At 41.1% G+C, this 18,513-nt stretch overlaps 1 protein-coding gene across 1 annotated transcript in view; it reads left to right on the top strand.

Moving 5' to 3' along the window:
• Positions 1-18,513, top strand: part of MAML3 (mastermind like transcriptional coactivator 3) — a 334,403-nt gene that overhangs the window by 194,761 nt on the left and 121,129 nt on the right. Inside the window, exon 3 of the mRNA XM_018559451.1 lies at positions 10,207-11,709. Within this exon, the coding sequence (XP_018414953.1) occupies positions 10,207-11,709 (1,503 nt within the window). The remainder of the gene's footprint in view (positions 1-10,206; positions 11,710-18,513) is intronic.

Here is an 18,513-nt window from a genome sequence, read left to right as displayed (position 1 = left end):
TTTCTTTATATTTTATACGTTATTATATTACAGTACAGTATTGTAATCATTTTATATGAATATTTTTGGGATGTGGAACGAATCATCTGAATTTCCATTATTTCCTATGGGGAAATTCGCTTTGATATACAAGCGCTTTGGATTACAAGCATGCTTCCGGAACGAATTATGCTCGTAAACCAAGGTATTACTGTATAGGTAAAGGTCAGTTCACCAGTTATGGGTAAGGACTGGTGTATGGAGTTACCTTCTGTCGTCTGTCTGCCTGGGACTGCAGGCATCTCATCATGGGAATTCACGGCTCTGCCTAACCCTTCCTGTTACAGTTCCCAAAATGTCAGTGGTTGCTTTATTGCCCAAGTTAATAGGGAATCTTTTAGCCAATTTGAATGTTTAAAAAGCAGGCAGAGGTGAGAGTAAACAAATGCTCTAGTTAAAGGTCTTGCTTATTTGATTAATTTTGTCACTGTGGTCAAAAATGATCATCAATTTGATCCCATTACTATTAGAAAATTAAAAGAAAAATTGACTTTTTTCAACAAAATTCTACTAGCGTATGACAAGCTTTACAGCAGCCCAATTGCTAGTTACCTAAACCAATGTCAGCTATTGCTTTCCATACACGATCATCCTCACCCAATGCAGTCAAACTGGGGGTAATTTTCTCAATATAACAGACACTTGGGAGTAATCCCTATGATTAACCCCATTGGGTGACTGCCATCAGGGAGAAAGGTCCTTTTAAGTAGAATAAAGCTTTATACATTCTGTAAGACAAAGTGCAGCTGTTTTTTTTGGATTGTTTGGTCATGGAAGGTGAGAGTTGAAGCAAGCCCATTGGCTTAGCACCCAACAGTCGCAGGCAAGTGCAGAAACAGCCTGGAGATGTGTTTGGGGGTGCCTGCAGACATTTACCCCCAAAACTCAGTAAGTAATGTTTTATTCTAGACAACACTTAGCCCCATCCTCTCCCTCTGCTGCTTTATGTACCTTGGTGTTAGCCTCTAAAGCCTTGTTCTCATGGATAGCAAAGGGGCAGTAAAAACAGCCAGTTGATTCATGTTTTTACAGCCTCCACTCCAACCACCAACCTAAAACCTAACATAGCGGCCACTCAGGTCGGTATGTACACATAGCACAGCAAATTTCTTACATCATGTTGCATTTGGCAGATGGTGCCCCCTAACATACGCGGCCGTTACAGTCAGAGGGACTTCACAGTGACCAAACGTCAACCACAGCATGGTATTGGCATGTAGAATCTCCATTGGAATAAACAAAACCAGAAATACAGAAGTTATCAGTGTCTCCTCCTGAACGCTTGGAAACAAGCTGTCAACCATCCTCTGAAAAGTGATCCACCACGGAACGATTTTCAGAGAGTGGTAAAAGCCTGCCGCCCGTGTAAATGAGGCCGAAGTATGATGGGTGGCCTCACTAGCCATTGGTGAGGTGTGTAAAACAGGAGGGGTGTCAAAAGTGCCCATTTCTCAGATAGTTATTTGCCTCAGTTTAATTTACTATGTATGTCTGCAGGTACCTTATGTTTGCTTTAAGACAACTGACAACACAACTCAGCTCTGTATTTGATTATTATTAAGAAAGCACCATTATCAAGAGTAACACCTGCAAGCTAATATGGTCAGATCTGATATTTCATGGGATACATGGATTTGTTTGTAAACTAGTATTGGATAAATAATAATGTAAGCACTTTTATAATTACTGCTATAAAATGTAATGATTGGAACACATAGCACCTGTATTTAAAGCTGTCCATACACTGGTAGATTTCCAAACAAACATTTCTACGATCTTTCTCGACCATTCGATAATTCCATCAGAGAAAATTTTGTTTGATTTTCACTCTGCGTTAACACTTAGTTCCCTGAACCAAACCACATTCACTGTTAGAATTTCAATTGTACAAGAAAAACTTTCTATCCTGTCCCTTCGACTTTTTCTGTCACTGCGGTCGAAGCTAGTGACTAGTGAATAAATGCTGTCAGGTGGGGGCTGACACTAAGAGAGACACTCCTCCAGATAGAATGGTTTTGATTTCTGATCATGTTTAAAGCTGGAAGGAGCGGTCTAAGAGCAAGTCGGGTAAATAGACACCAAACATGTCAAGCCTTAAAACTGTGGGCACCTCTGAAATCACAAAAAACAAAAATACCCCAAATTTCCCATAGGCAACGCTTTAATAGCGTTTAGTGTTAACTGTGATTGATGGCCCTAGAATTATTGCTCTCATGCCGACATTCACGGTGATATGTAACGTGTGGCGCAATCAACATTTACAAGCACAACGCATGTTTGTGCTTGTATGTGGGGGCCGGGGGACTTTAAAAAATGTTTGTGTTTTAAATTTTTTTATATGCAGCTTTAATTTTTCTTTTTTTATACTTAACTTTATTGCTATCACATCGGGGGGATGTGACAGGTCCTCTCTATGGAGACATGAGGGGTCTATTAGAACCTTAATATCACTCTGGGACCCCGAAGAAGCTGCAGAGATCGAAGCTCGGGTTAGTCGGCAGTGCGGGAGTGCACACGCTTCCCAGCACAGAACAAGCGATCGGGTGGACTATAGCCGCCGCATCGCTTGTATGTGAACAACCATCGCTTGCTGTTTAAAATGGTACCAAGGTCACGGTATTGGTATTACTGCTTCAGTATGCCACTGTATATTTACATATGGTGGTCCTGAAGCAGTTAAAGGCTACTTCCATCGACAAGGTCCTGTGTTGGTGGGCTTTGGGCTTGTGTTAGTGACATCAGTTTGAGATGCATCTGAGATCCTTGATCCTTTTGATAGGTGTATTTGACCTGTGTTGGACCTTTTTCTGACCTGTATTTGGCTTGCTTTACATCCTCCTAGACTTGTATCGGGAATACAAAACCCATGAACAAAAGCCTGTCATCACATCTCCTTACACTTGCAGCCTGATGAGCCTGTTCGCTCACAATTGTCTTACACCTCTCTGGGTCTCCAGAGTTGTGATACCTTTGCCAAATTACACATTTCCTCATCTCACAATTCGTGTTCAATCTCCTATTGTAAAATAAATGTGAATCAACTCTTCTGCTGCTCGGAGATCATCGGCTAATAGGACGTGTATGTACGAGAATCAGAACTCTTCATGTGGGGTACATTAAACATCTGCTCTGTTTTGAGGAACCCCTAAACTGCAGTAGCATATGACCTTCATCAAGGTTGTGTATGAACAGATTTGGGGTTTTTGTGTGCTGTTCGGCTCTGATGATCTTTTTTAATGTGTGACAATAGAACAAAAGGTAAAAACATATTGGCCCCCGTCCTCATTAAAGTACAGGTGTTTAAAAAAATACCTTCTTAAGTTTTAAATTCGTGATTTGGGTGTTAGATCTAAAACAGCCCCAGTGCATAATGTCAGCCCAGCATTTCTTCTACCTGTTTTGATGACTGCCTTGTGCATTGTAGGTGGTACTGGCAGTGAACAGGTTATCGGAGCCCGGTGAAGACAGATCGTGATAGGCAAAGACTGTTACCATAACAACAGCACCTTGGCTTAATCTCTTTGGAGAAATGAATTGCTGCTGGTGATTTAGAGCAGAGCTGCTCCTCCAGGCACATAAAACCTCAAGTACCCCTTCTTGTGTTTATGCAAAAGATGCTGCATTTATAAATGTAACGCTTCATTTCAGCCTCTTATTGAGCACTTTCACAGATAATTTCTCAAAGGTTTGTTGTTGTTTTAGTTTGTGTTCGAAGTGTAAAAAAAAAATTCAATAAGTTCACAGACAAAATTCCGATTTTTTTTATTTATTTTTTGGTCATAGCTTAATCTTTCGAAGGTATATTTATTTTCAGCTTTTTTCTTTTGTTAATCACATTTCAACACGTGTATAGCAGTGGGAGCTGTTTTGAAGGAGTTTACTGAAATAGGAATGAAAACAAAATTTTCCAGCTCATTACACAGGCTACCAATATAAAGTGCTTTTGGGATAGAATGAAGCTGAATGCTTATTGTAATATAAAAACTGCACGTCGAAGAGTAGAGGCTGCCTCATGTTAGTTGCCAATGTCACATACTTGATTAGGAGTGTGCCTAGGCATTCTGCTGTCTGTGCTCTCACCAATTAAGGATCCTGTAAGCCAGGGCTAGGCAACCTTGGCATTCTGGTTGATGTGAAACTACAAGTCCCATGAGGCATTGCAAGACTCAGACAACCACGAGAATGACTCCCAGAAGCATGATTTGGATTTGTAGTTGCACCACAGATGGAGTGCCAAGGTTGCCTACCCCTGCAGTAAACATTCCTTTATGAGGTTTTTCCCCTCATTATTAGGCAACTCCCCTAATTAAAGTATATGTAAACCCAATGACTAAAATCTCATATAGGCTCATGTACCCCACACAGTGCACATTGTGGGGAATTTATAAAAATCGGAGCAGAAGAATCTGGAGCAATTGCCTATGGCAACCAATCAGCTTCTCTGTTCAGTTTGTTCAGTTAAAGGAGAACTATGGGGCAAGTGTTTTTCCCCATAGTTCTCCTAAGGGTCACGGGAGGACATAAACTAGCGTCCTCCCGTGACCCAAAGCTCAGTATATCGCGAGCTACAACTCGCGGTACACTGAGACCGCCGCAGCTGGGACGGATCCCGACATTACTGTTGAGATCCACCCAACTGCGTGAGTGACAGCTGGATCTGCCTACCCGTCCGTTCCGCCAGTCAGCACTGGAGGATTGGAAAGGGGGGGAATCGCTGCAGGGAGCCGTGAGTGACAGTCACGGCTCTCTGCAGGGATAGAGCGAGAAGTGAGCGAGCGACGGTATGTGTTCGCTCACTTCCCGATCTATTAAGCCGACGTGTGACAGTTTCATTGTGATTTTCACTCACCTCATAGTTCTCCTTTAAGGTTTGAAAATATAAGGTGGATGCTGATTGGTTGCCATGGTCAACTGCTCCAAATTCTGTTTGCTCCAGTTTTGAAAAATTCCCTTCATTGTGTGTTGTTAACATGCGCTGCCGTGTGCTGCATTGTTAAAACGCATTGCAGTGCTTCCTTTTTTCAAACTTGTATTTAGCAGTGCCTTGGTATGAACTGAAGATTTAGAGTGTAAGACAAATTGCTTTGTTTTTGCATTGGGATTGCTTTGGGCAACGTGCAGCCCAAGACTGCTGGTGTGAACCAGCCCATTAACATGTTAATGTCATTGCAAAAGCAACGTTTCATTTTGAAATAATAAATAAACAGATATATATAGATATCTGCTGCTTTTGGTAAAATAATCCCAGGTGAACATGTCACAAAGGTCCTTGTTCAGATCCTGTTATGAAGTGACAACATTCTATCCCTGTCTCTCATACAAGGCAAGAAAAGCAGTGTGTCACTCCAGGTTATTCCAAGCTTGTCTGCTTATAGCCAGGTACTCATCCAGCTATTTTACTGAAAGCCACAATACAGGAAAATTGGATGAGTGCACACCAGCTATGTCTGAACTCTTTCCTTATTCTCTCATAAAAGCATAATGCAAGAGATGAATTGGGACCCTTGACGCGTTTCACGCACACAGGCGCTTACTCATAGAGTTAGTTTTAGTATTAAGCTTTTATGGAAGAATAAAGAAAGAGTTTGGACATAGCTGGCGTGTACTCATCCAATTTTCCTACATAGTATCCCTGTCTCGCAGTTGTGTCTTACATTCTGATAGAGATTACAAGTGGCTGTTTCAACACAAATTACGTAGCCATGGTCCTTAGTTGTCACATCAGGAAACCAAATTTGACAAAATGCCATACAACCATTGCTGGAGTGTATGCATGAAGACAGGAAGTGAATGCAAAGTGACTGACAGCAAGTGAATGATTCATTGGGGGTTAGGTACAAGCATTGCTGTTCTGAGGAATACTCAGTGGAAATGGCATCATTTGTAAAATGAATAGTGGTCTCCTAGAAGGGCATGTGGGTGACACAAAAAATGCCTCCCAGTAGCAGTTGTTGCCAGTCAGGAAATATCTGTGGACCCATGGGTACCAAGCACTGAGACTTCTAAATAAGTCTTACATTTAAGAGAGACACCTTTAACCTCATGGTCCTGTCTCTTTTTGAAACAGATAGTCTAGATTTTTGCAGTGAGACATTTCTCAAAGAATACACCAGCTAGCCAATTCCCAACAGCCAGTAGTTTGCAACCCTACAATAGGAGACAGTCTCTAATATGTCTCTCCTACGACAGGCAATCCTGCAAACTTGGGCCTCGTATTGACAGCAGATACTATTTTTCTCTTTTTCAGCTGTCGGGGTAAATCATCGCAAGGAATTACCATGACAAGTTAATATGTATAAAAGATAGTACTTTAGAACTTGTTAAAATGTAATGATTGTGAGACATTATTTGTTGTTCTTGCTTGAGTATACCTATCATGTTATTTGAAATCTATAAGAATTTGTATATGGTATATACACATCACTATTCAGCAAAATGATATTTCTGTAACAGGTAAAGATTTTAGTTTTTTTTATTTTGACATGTTTTGTGTGTTTGATGGATGACGCAGTTGTTTGAAATAAAGAAGTTACTATATGGCCATATACTCATGGGAGGGAAGTATGATGCATTTACGTGTCGTCCATTGCTGCTTTGGGGCATGGATGTGATCTCAGCACTACAGAGTGCTTTGATCTGTAGCTGGGATAAAGCCTTACCTTCCTTAGGTCCCCTTAACGCCCTAGTGTAACAGGTCCTAACAAGAGAAAGTGTCAGCGATGCTGGGTTAACATCAGCTGTATCAGCTGGCTTCCCGTGACGGCAGTCATGTCTAAGCCAGGATAAGTCTTTGATTTTGGGGAAGAGCTAAAGGAGTGCCTTGAAAACACTTCAAAGGCTAAATAAATATGACTAAGACAACTGTCATGGATGTGCTTTATTTCTAACAGCCTTTGTGTGTTTAGTGGAATGAAGACACAATTCTTTTCATCCACCGATTAAATGTTGCAAAATTTCCTGATTTGTTACATGTATTAAGTATAGGATGCTTACATACATAGTTACATAGTATTTGAGGTTGAATAAAGACATGAGTCCATCAAGTCCAACCTATTAGGATCTCATTCTAGGAGTACCTGTACCCCTGTATATTACGGTCCCTTAAGAAATCGTCCAAAAGTTTCTTGAACAATTCCACATTATTTGCTGAAATCACCGCCTGTGGCAGTGAGTTCCAGACCCTAACTGATCTTACTGTGAAGAACCCCCTTCGCCCCTTGTGCTGGAATTTTTTTTCCACCAATTTTAGGTGGTGGCCTCTAGTTTTTGTAATGGAGTTAATTTTAAACAGTTTATCGCTAATGTTGCTGCCACCATTGAACATTTTGTACATGGAGATCATATCCCCCCCTTAATCTCCTCACCTCTAATGTGAACATGTTTAAATTTAGTAGCCTTGTCTCGTAGCTCTGGTCCTCCATACCCCTAATTAGCTTGGTTGCCCTCCGCTGGACTTTTTCCAACTCAAGGACATCTTTTCTTAGTACTGGTGACCAGAACTGGACCGCGTACTCCAGATGAGGTCGAACCAATGATCTATAAAGTGGCAAAATTATAGACTTGTCCCTGCAATACATCCCCTTTTTAATACAGGACAAGACCCTGCTAGCTTTGTTTACAGCAGCCTGGCACTGCAAGCTACCTTTCAGTTTGTGGTCTACAATGACCCCCAAATCCTTCTCCATTTCTGACTTCCCTAGCGGCAAACCCATAATTGTATAACCCATTTGTTTATTTTTAATTTCAAAGTGCATTGCTTTGCATTTATCGACATTAAACCTCATCTGCCACATGAATGCCCACTCCCCTATTTTATCCAGGTCCTCCTGTAATGTTATAGTGTCTAAGTCCGTGCCTATTACCCTCCCGATTTTGGTGTCATCCGCAAACACGGAAATATCGCTGTTAACACCCTCCCCGATGTCATTAATAAATAAGCTTATTGAAGCTGCTTTATGTATAGGTAATGTTCTTTATATTTATGTGGTATAGATCTACTTCATGCTCATCTCTTGTATCTATTTCTCACGCTTGATCTGCTCAGTTACTATGCATGTCATGGGCGTAATTAACGCCTGTACACAGAAGTTCCAGTTTGTCCACTTTACATTGTTTACAATTAAGCTTTTAACTTTTATTAAGCTACAATTAACTGTAGACAATGTTACTATTACCCCTGTGATTTTGTGTTATTGTATTTAAAATACTTATTCAGATATTTAAGAATAGAGTAGAATGGTCGCTAGGACTGCTATTTTTTGTTTTTCTCCTTTGCTTTCTGTGCGTTTTAAACTTGGGTCTTGCTGCTGATCTGATCTTGGATAATGGAATTTTTAGCTACACTTCAAGGCTTATTCTGTAATAGTTAGCTGTCCATAGTTATGCTGATTTTTTTCTAGTGCTTCAAATGCAACAGATTCAAGTGATGGAGCTTATTAACAAGTGCAGTGTTTCGCAAAGTTTGGTCAGTTATACACAACCACCAAAAACTTTGCAATATTCCTGTGCTAGTAAAAGGAACTTGCCACTGAAACTTTTTTGAATAGCAGTGCTAAGAACACACTCCACAGGGCGCTTTAGTGTACTTTTAATTGTATGTTGATTTTCTTTCCATGGTGGCCCATGATCTCTTAAAGCTGACTGCTCTGACTTTGGAGTTCTAGCACACTTACCACCCTCCTATTGTTTAATGGGACATCTGTCTATTGGCTAGTGAAAGGTTGGGCTGCCAAGAACCTGCTTTATGAGTGCTGCCAGCTTTCAGGGGGTGCCTGACCAAAGTTTTGTACCGGGCATGTCACCTTCAATTTAAATGTTACCATGTAAGACACCCACCTACACTGCTACCACACAGGATTAATCTACGGCTCTGTTCACACCCAGGTGACAGCGTTTTTGCGTTTTTCTATGTGCGGTTTTGATGCATGTTTTTGTGCACTTTTTGCCCATTTTCAAGGGCGTTTATTGCGCATAAATCCAGGTGTGCATTTTTGTGAGCAGAGTGAAGTACATTAATATTAATGAGTAAATGCGCAAAAACACAGTTTTCAAGAGTTCCCTGTTGAGTCTATGAGCCAGAACGAGCTCTAATATGCCAAAAAATACTCATGTACTTTTTCAGCGACATGTGTTTTGCTCATTGCGACAAAACTCTCAGATGTGAACAGGGCCATACAAATTAATGGGATTTTGGGGGTGCAAATTTTTTGAGCGTTTTTTAAGGGCTTCCGTCTGGTTTCTTGTTGCTTTCTTGGTGCTGGAGCCCATAGAAGCAGACAAATCCATCCTTTCCAATAAATCAATGTGTGCCCTGCATTGCCTGAGGTATCTTTCAGTAGAGGGAGCATGTTGACACAAACCTGAAGTTGATAATAAGCTCATTGCACATAAATCCTAAACCTGATGTTCACCACCTACAGGAGGATGTGACCCAAAAGTACTATACATTCCACACTTTGTTAACTTTTATTACTGTTATTATTATTATTTTTGTTATTATTATTATTATACAGGATCTATTAAGCGCCAACAGTTTGCAGCGCTTTACAATATATACAAGACATTACAATACAATTCAAGACAAGATGGTAAAGAGGGCCCACAATCTAAAATGATTACTTTTAGATTGTAAGCCCTCAGGGGCTTCCCATCTTGTGTTGAATTGTATTGTGATTGTAATGTCTTCCTTATAAAGCGCTGCGCAAACTGTTGGCGCTATATGAATCCTGTATAATAATAATAATAATAATTACTGGTTAATGATAATTAGGCCATGGACAGAAACATAGATTTTGGAAACAAACTTAAAATTCTTCCAGGATACTGGACTGTCTCAGTGAGGCAGTCATTTCCTTTTCTGTAACAAAAAGGAAATATAATTTAATTTTGTTCTTATTATGTAGGGTTACACTAAGCAGGGAGCAAAATTAATATTCGGTTGTTATAGGGTGGGAAGATTTCCTAGTTGCGTATGATATTCAGTATGGCTGGAGAAACAACGCTTTTGATTGTTATAAATAGTAAACTCACATCACATTCTTCGGTTTTCAAATGAATGTACATACATGATGGGTAAATATGGTTAATGGTACTTTTGCTATGCACTATAGTCTAAGTATTAGTTGTTTATAAATGCAAAAGTGTTGATTTGTGTTCTTTTCTTTGCAGCTTCAAGAAGCTGTGCAGAAGAAATTAGAAGGGGCACGTTCACCGCTTAATGGAGAGCAACAAAATGGCATTTGTGACGGCAGGTATTCTCCATCTGCTAAACGGCGGAGAAAGGACATACAAGGTATGGACACTCTTAATAATATTTCAAATATGCCACTGCCTTCGGTGTCACCCCTTCACCAGCTTGATATAAAGCCACACCTACCTGTTACTAATAGCGTGACTCATTCGGGTGGAGCAGAGGACATGAATAAAAACGGTGGACAACAAGATGTAAAACTAGCAGTAAATGGTTCTAACGAGTTGGAGGAGAACTTTAATGTCATAAACAAAGAGATGAAACAAGAACCACTAGATGACGCTTCTGTTATTGACACTTCTGATACTTCTCTTTCCAACCAAAACAAGCTTTTCTCAGACATTAATTTGAATGACCAGGAGTGGCAGGAGTTGATAGATGAACTTGCTAACACTGTACCTGAAGATGACATTCAGGACTTGTTCAATGAGGACTTTGAGGATAAAAAGGACCTAGACTTTTCCAGGCCTACAGCTCAAACACCTATTCCTCAAGAAAGTGCCAGTGTAAAGAGTGATCCATCTCACTCTCCATTCCCACATGTCTCAATGGGTTCTCCCCAGGTTAGACCTTCTTCGTCTGGCCCTTCTTTTTCTAATGTGTCTTCTGTATCCAGTATACCCTCTGTATCCAGTGCTCCATCAACAATAATGCTTGCAGGTTCCCCTGCAAGTTGTGTTGTCCAGTCACCACAAACACCAAATCCACCTCATACACCAGGTCAGACCTCAATAAGACCTGGCAATGGCTATGTCATGACACCGACTTCTAGTTCAGGAAATGGGTCTGTAAACCTCCCAAGTGCTGACTTATCTCCAGCTGAGCAACTAAAGCAAATGGCAGCACAACAACAGCAACGAGCAAAACTCATACAACAAAAGCAGCAACATCAGCAGCAACAACAACATACAAACCAGCCATCCAACTGGTCACCTGTGGGGCCTCCATCTAGTCCATATGGAGGAACCTTTGGAACTGAGAAGCCAAATAGCCCAATGATGTATACTCAAACCTTCAACAACCAAAATACTATTGTACCTCCAATAGGAAACAATCCATCTAAAACCACTATGAACAACTACCTCCCCCAAAGCCACATGAACATGATAAGTCAGCAGACCAGCAATCTGAACTCTAACTCCATCAGCAAAACACCCAATATGCTCCATTATGGCAATACAAAACCACTGACTCATTTTAATGCAGATATGAGTCAAAGAATGACTCCTCCAATTGCCAACCAAAACAAAAATGCCATGCTACCGTACATACAGCAGCAGCAGCAGCAGCAGCAGCAGCCTCCTCCAATGCCACCACAGATGAGCCATTTGAGTGAGGAACAGAAGCGCATGCTTATCATGAAACAGAAGGGACTTATGAATCAGCAGATGGGTTATGGATCTCTCCCAAACCATGGCCAGGTAGGTGCTAATCAGAGTGGTCCTCTTAAAGTATTTGTTGTGGGTGTTACTTCATGCACGATTATTTTGCTGGTTTAAGTTTGCTCGGTGTGGCCTCCACTCTGACGTTTTACATAATAAATCAAGGGACAACGTAATGATTGGATCAATAGCATCCAACAGGAAATCAGCTTTCACTGGTATAATGTACAGTTCAAATCTTACTTCTTGGTTTTGGCATCTGTGTATCGTTACTGTATAGAAGGCCTATATCTAGAGCCGTGGTTCTCAACCCCATGTTCAGTGGGTCGCCATGTGCCTTCCACTGCACTATGTGAGAGGCTCCTCATCCTCCCCCTAGCGCAGCACTCTCAGTTATCGCACCAAGCAGCCACTCAAAATATGCTGCCTGGCACAAAGTCTCAGCTTGAGGTGAGGTGGGGTAGGATGGAGGTATGATGGAGGTATGATGGAGCTCTATCCATACATGCATCCCTTACAGCTCCTTCGTGTGCCCTGTAGAGGTGCCTGGACCGGAATGACCTCACATTCTGGTTCACGACACCTCTACATGCCACGCAAAGGAGCTGTGCAAGCAATGCACATATAGATGGAGCTCCATCACAGCACAGAAACCCACACTGGACCCCAAGCTGAGGATCCACTCAAATTCTCGTAAGGTAGGGAGACTGGGTGGATCCTAAAAAACAAAGTTTTACAATTTGTTTGGGAGTGTGTATGTGTGTGTGTGAGATTGTGTCTGTGGTTGTGTGTGTTTTAGGGCCTGTTCACACTAGTACAGTGTGTTAGTTAATCCTGTGGGAGGTGCATCGCGTTGCCATTTATTTGAATGGCAACCCAAACACACCTCCCTCCCACAGTTCGATCGCCCACAACGGAACGTGCACTACTGCGACTTGGGTCATGACTTAATGATTCATTTTGGGGACAGTTTGACATTATGAGGTTCCACAGGCTGAACCACAAATTCCCCCTCTAGTTCTCTCTAATGCAGATGGACCGGTCTATGCAGACATGACGCCGCGACCAACTGCAGAGGGTGTCGCGACCCACTTTTGGGTCGCGACCCACGAGTTGAGAACCACTGATCTTGAGCATACTTCAGAGATCAATTAAAATTTTAGTGTAATATACCAGTGTAAGTAAGAGTTCTATTCTTGAACATTTGCTATTTTGTGCTGCATTTTAGTTGCTTTCTTTGTTGCCAGAACATCTTGATGGAATATGCTATGTAGGTTGTATGCACATATGTGCACAATCTTCAGCGAATGCAAATAAACCTTGGTGTTTTTTGTTTGTTCTATTACAGTTTCATTTGCTTTCAATAAGCACAATGAACTTTCTCAGCTTTCTCATGTCAGGGGGTTTAGGGTAGTGGCAAGCGCAGTAGATAGTGTCAGAGGTGATTGGCGTCAGACATAGTGGTGACAGGGGGGATGTGCAGATGTGGTTGTGGGGGAGTCAACTTGTAGGTGCGGTAGTAGGAGTCAGCGAGGGTCAGGTGCAATGATTAGAAGAGGGACGTGCAGGCTTGGTGGTGAGAATATGGGGGAGCTCAGATGCATTGTTGAAAGCAAGGGGGTGGCGTGCACAGGCGCTGTGATGAATGCAAGGGAGGAGGATGTGCAGGTATGGAGGTAAGAGGAGGGAGCTGACATAATGTTGAAAGTGGTGGTAAAGAGAGTGGGATTGGGATGGGACTGTCTGCAGGCACAGTGGTGAAAGGGGTGGCAGTGGGCATGGAGGCATGATGTTAAGTAGTAAGATGATGCAGGTAATAAGGGGAAGAGAAGGGGATGCAGGTCAAGTGCCATGGAGGGGTGGGTTAGGTGGGGTCTTGTGACAGATGTGGGTTTAGAGAGTGTGGAGAGGGGAGAATGCAATGAGACCAGGGAAGATGTTGGTGGCAGCATGGTAAGAGGAAAGTGCTTTGGGCAGCTTACTGTGAGTATGCAGCCACACATGTCCTTAATGTTAGTGGCCGTTACCCCTGCTGCCACACCATTATATACCTCCCAGTGCTCTTTTGGTGGCACATCACTACCACACATGCGCAGCTTTTCAGGCATCATATTTCATGCGTCTTCATGCACCCGCACATGCATGTTATGATTTTTGATTACATCAGTATGGTGCTGATTTCTCGAGCATGCCCAGTAGTTTCGTTAGATATTGGCTGCTGCCTTGCATCCACAGGAAATTCCTGCCATATTAATGGCAGCATTTATCTACTGCATATGCATGGGATATCACATATTGATGGTGGTTTTTTTTCTTTTACCTCCACTGCCAATGAGTGATATTAGCAGCAGCGACCTCAAAGAACTGACGTCATATTGTGGTGGCATTTTGGCAGTACACATGTGCCGGCATCTACTACAGCAGATGTGCTTTCTGGCATATGATGTCAGCAATATGGTAGGGTGATCCCGCCCATGCACAGTAGTGACTGTAGAGACCAGTCGCTATTGCGCATTTGTGTGACCTCACCCCATAATGCTAGTAGCCACGCATCTTGGTTGATTTGCTACTGTGCATGGGTAGGGACATGGCTGTTGAATAATGCACATGAGTAGGGATATGGGCGGAATCTTAATGATGTCTTAACACCTACCCACCCGCCATATTGATACAGAGCTCAGACTGTATCTATGAGAAGTACAGGGGGTAAAGTTATACATGAAATGACAATGACAATTTTCAAATCAACTTCCCAAAAAATGTTTTCCCCTAAGCAACTAATACTGGCCATACACTGTAAAAATTTCAGCAAAAAAATTGTTCAGTGGGTGGCCCTGTCGCCACACTTTGGTCTGGCATCCTTCTATCAGAAAATTGATAAAGCTGCATTGAAAAATTTCAGGGGAACAGTGGCAGCGGCCAATCGGCTGCCATCACTGTTTGGGTATCCTGACAGCTGTGTTGTGTGGATGTGGGAATTTATTATATTTTTTTCGTTCAGCCTGCAGGTCGAATGAAAAAAATATAACAGTGTATGGATAGCTTAAGCTAACGCTTATCTTATGTCATTATTTCCACCATTAAATCTGTATTTTAACCTGAAACTAAGGAGGAAAGAAAAACACAATTTTACTTCCTGTATTCTTCTCTTGCAGTAACTATGGGATACAGTTACTATCTATATATATTGCATGCATACACACACACACACACATAAGTCTTTCCCATTACCTCTGCAGCCAGGTCCAGTCATCACAGAACAAAGCTAAGGTATAAAAGAAGATAAATGGCAGGAAAGCACACTTGTGACCCAGGGTTACTTGCAATCTCTGTCCATCTGATAAAGAGCAATATCGTGTTCCCTATCTCTATCCTCTTCCATTATCTTTAGGACTGTCAGGTACACAGCAGGATGGAGAAATCGGATTTCTTCCTGTGCTTACAGGAGGTCTTATGAGCTGTGCAGCCAGTTTACACTGCAGAATCTCATTACAAGCTGTTCTATGAATCACTAACATGACTTGCCAGGCTCAGAAATAAGTAAACAATATTCTGGACATAAGTCTGCCAATGTTCTCTTTTCATTTTTAAATGTGAGAGAAATCTTCTGTCAACGAGAATTTGTTTGACCAATTGCTGCATTATTGATATTATTGTTATTATAATTAGCAGTAGTAAGTTTTGGAAGTTTTGCAGACATAACATCAGTAGCACTATTACTGGATATTTTTGTGTTTTGCATATGTTCCTATGTTTCTAGAAGGGATATAAAGCTAAATACTTAGGGGTCTATTCACAAAAGGGTGAAGAGTTTGGAGAAGGCAGGAGAAGTGAACAATCTAGGACAACATAGCTGAACTGGAAATGTGAGCTGAATTGGAGAATTTTTCCAAATCAGCTATTTTGGCCTGGGTTGTTCACTTCTCCTGCCTTCTCCAAACTCTTCACCCTTTTGTGAATAGACCCCTTAGTGTTGAAGTGGACCTTTCAGTAACTTTACAAATGTGTATAAATAAATTTCTGACTTCAAAAATGGCACAGTTTTAACAATATGATTTTCTTAAAAAACAAAATAAAATTGTGCCTTTTATCATAAAGAATCAGTGACGTCATTTTGCCTAGGCTGAGATGATGGCATTAGTCTGCTGCAGGTAGGAAGACGCATTTTCATGGTCTCCCCTCAACTTAGAACATACACTGTGTATTGTATTGCTTGTTCAGTCCTGTGGGCTAAATAAGAAAAAAAACGCTTAGTTTCCCCATCCACAGTAAACAGAGTAGATGGGGGAATGTCCCCTGCTGGACTGTTGTATTCAGCAGCCACTAAATTGTATTCCAATGCCTGTGAATACTGGAACAGCATCTGATTGGATTCAGGCACTGTGCAGCCAAGAATTTCGGACTGTCTTCGACATAAGTCGATTGAAATATGGAGGGGTGCTGGCAGGGCCACACACTGCTTACATTTCAGCAGAAGGTCACAAGGGGTCTGATGAGTCAGACCTTTGTACATTTTACATTGTTGTGTCATTTCTGGACCCAGACCTTCCTGAATCCCATTCTAGGAAGTAGATGCTGGTGATAGATAATACCTAAAAAAAGATTACCGCACCTAACATAAAAAAATACACTGGCCTGGCCAAAAAGCTAGGCAAATAGGTATGCCTTCCATTGGATAACTAGTCAAGGTTCAGCAATGTTGTGTCCTCACAAATTAGGTCAGCTGCCTACCTAAGTATACTGAATGATCAGGTTTTTCCATCAGTGTATTTCTTCTTCCATGATGGCACAGGCGTATTCCAAGATGACAATGCCAGGATTCATCGGGCTCAAATTGTGAAAGAGTGGTTCAAGGAACATGAGACATCATTTTCACACATGGATTGGAAACCACAGAGTCCAGACCTTAACCACATTGAGAGTCTTTGGGATGTGTTGGAGAAGTCTTTACGCAGTGGCCCAACACTCCCATCATCACTACAATATGTTGGTGAAAAACTCTGGATGGAAATAAATGTTGTATAAGCTTATCGAAACGATACCATAACGAATGCGTGCCGTAATCAAAGCTAAAGGTAGTCCAACAAAATATTAGTGTGTGTGATTTGTTTTTGGACAGGCAGTGTCGATCTGATTTTTGGCCCATTTTGCAGCTGAATTGTAATTGAGCTAAATTATAAGATACTAATATTGACTGAAAGCTTAAAGTACATTCCCTCTACTAACCAACCATGAAGTCATCAGATAACCCACAATTGTCTATAAAAAACAAAACATTACAGAGGTATATACTAATATTGGCCCTGCATATGATGATTTTTAATTTTATTGTAAATGATGACTATAATATTTCTCACATTCCTTCCAACAATGCTCTACATTTAACTTGACTTTTTAACAGTTAAATAAACAGTTGACTATCTACCCTATATGCTAGGTACAGATCCCAGCACATGTACTTTTGGGTTGCAGATTAAAAAAATGCCCATACAATCGCAATACATTTGACTGCCTGTCAGATGTTTTTTTTTTTTTTAATTCAGTTTGATCAAAGGTTCTTATTACATCTGATCAAAATAACTAGCTCAATCGTTCTTCAAAAAATCTTATTACCGCCGTACTAGAGGACTATATGACTATATGAAAGAGAACTGCTTCTCTAGACAGTCATTTTCCCATTGTGATAACATGCCCTAATGAGGAAAAAAGAAAATTTGAAGTAGTTGATAAACTTGATATCCACTACATTTGTTACATATTGCACGTGTTACGTAGGATTAACATAATGGGCATAACACTAATTGCTTGCGACACGAGACAGCTTTGTAGTCAGTTATTTGTTTCCCTAATGTTAACTATAATATAGGATCTTATCATTCCGTGTTATACTGAAACAGACAAAATATATATAAGTGAGGTCATAGCCGCTGCTAATTTTCATTTTATGAAACAATGACAAAAATGTCACCTCTTGACCAGTCACATAGCAGTTGTCTGGCAAATTTCAACGTCTTCAACTAGCTTTCAGCAGCAAAAATGATCAAATTGATCAACACAACCTACACAACTACACAAAACACAATCTCTTATATACAGTTGTACATAAACCCTTAGTGATAGGTTGCCTTGATCAATTCAGTCCTTTGATCGAAGTCTAGTTGAAATTTCCAGAACATTGTAGCATATACTACCAGCAACACTAGCAATACACTGATGTGACAGTGTGATGAATGTAAATGGAACATCCAAGACTTCCCTCTTGTTGGGGCTTCCTTCCTCTGCCATCAGGCATTCATCAGCCAGTTCTAGCTCTTAATATATTCTTGCAATCCTATCTTCACAGAAGGACAGATATTCTTCATTTACAACCTTGTTTTCCCACCACCTGACTTTGTCTCATTCTACAATCACAAAACTATTACCTACAATAACTACCACTGCCAGTTCCCCTCATCTCTTGCTTAAGTTCCTTTTAGATTTAGACTGGAATCAGTTTTGGTCAGGACTCTCGTACGTAGGTTGTATTGTAGATGTTTCAAAGCAAAACTGTGAGCAGTTCTCACCTTCTAAAATAGCTTTAGGTCAATAGAGCAGGCACCCAGTAAGTGCTTTTTCACATCGCTAGATTATGTTGTAGAGCTTCTCAAGATCCCTAAAACACATCGGGCTGGCCCACCTGCTGCTACTCCCACTCCTTCCTACTGACCACCAAATAAGACTGGCAGCTTCACTGGCCAATCTGGTGAAGAATGGAGAAAGAAGTTCTATATATACTTATAATACTAACATCTAAACAGCTTTACTACAGACTGTATAGACTGAAGTGCTGCGACTGTTTACAAA

Source organism: Nanorana parkeri, unplaced genomic scaffold (genome assembly GCF_000935625.1).
Source record: "Nanorana parkeri isolate BGI_ZX_2015 unplaced genomic scaffold, ASM93562v1 scaffold396, whole genome shotgun sequence".
In the NCBI taxonomy this organism is placed as follows: Eukaryota; Metazoa; Chordata; class Amphibia; order Anura; family Dicroglossidae; genus Nanorana; species Nanorana parkeri.
Note: the sequence above shows the minus strand (reverse complement) of the source record. Positions and strands in the feature narration are given on the sequence as shown.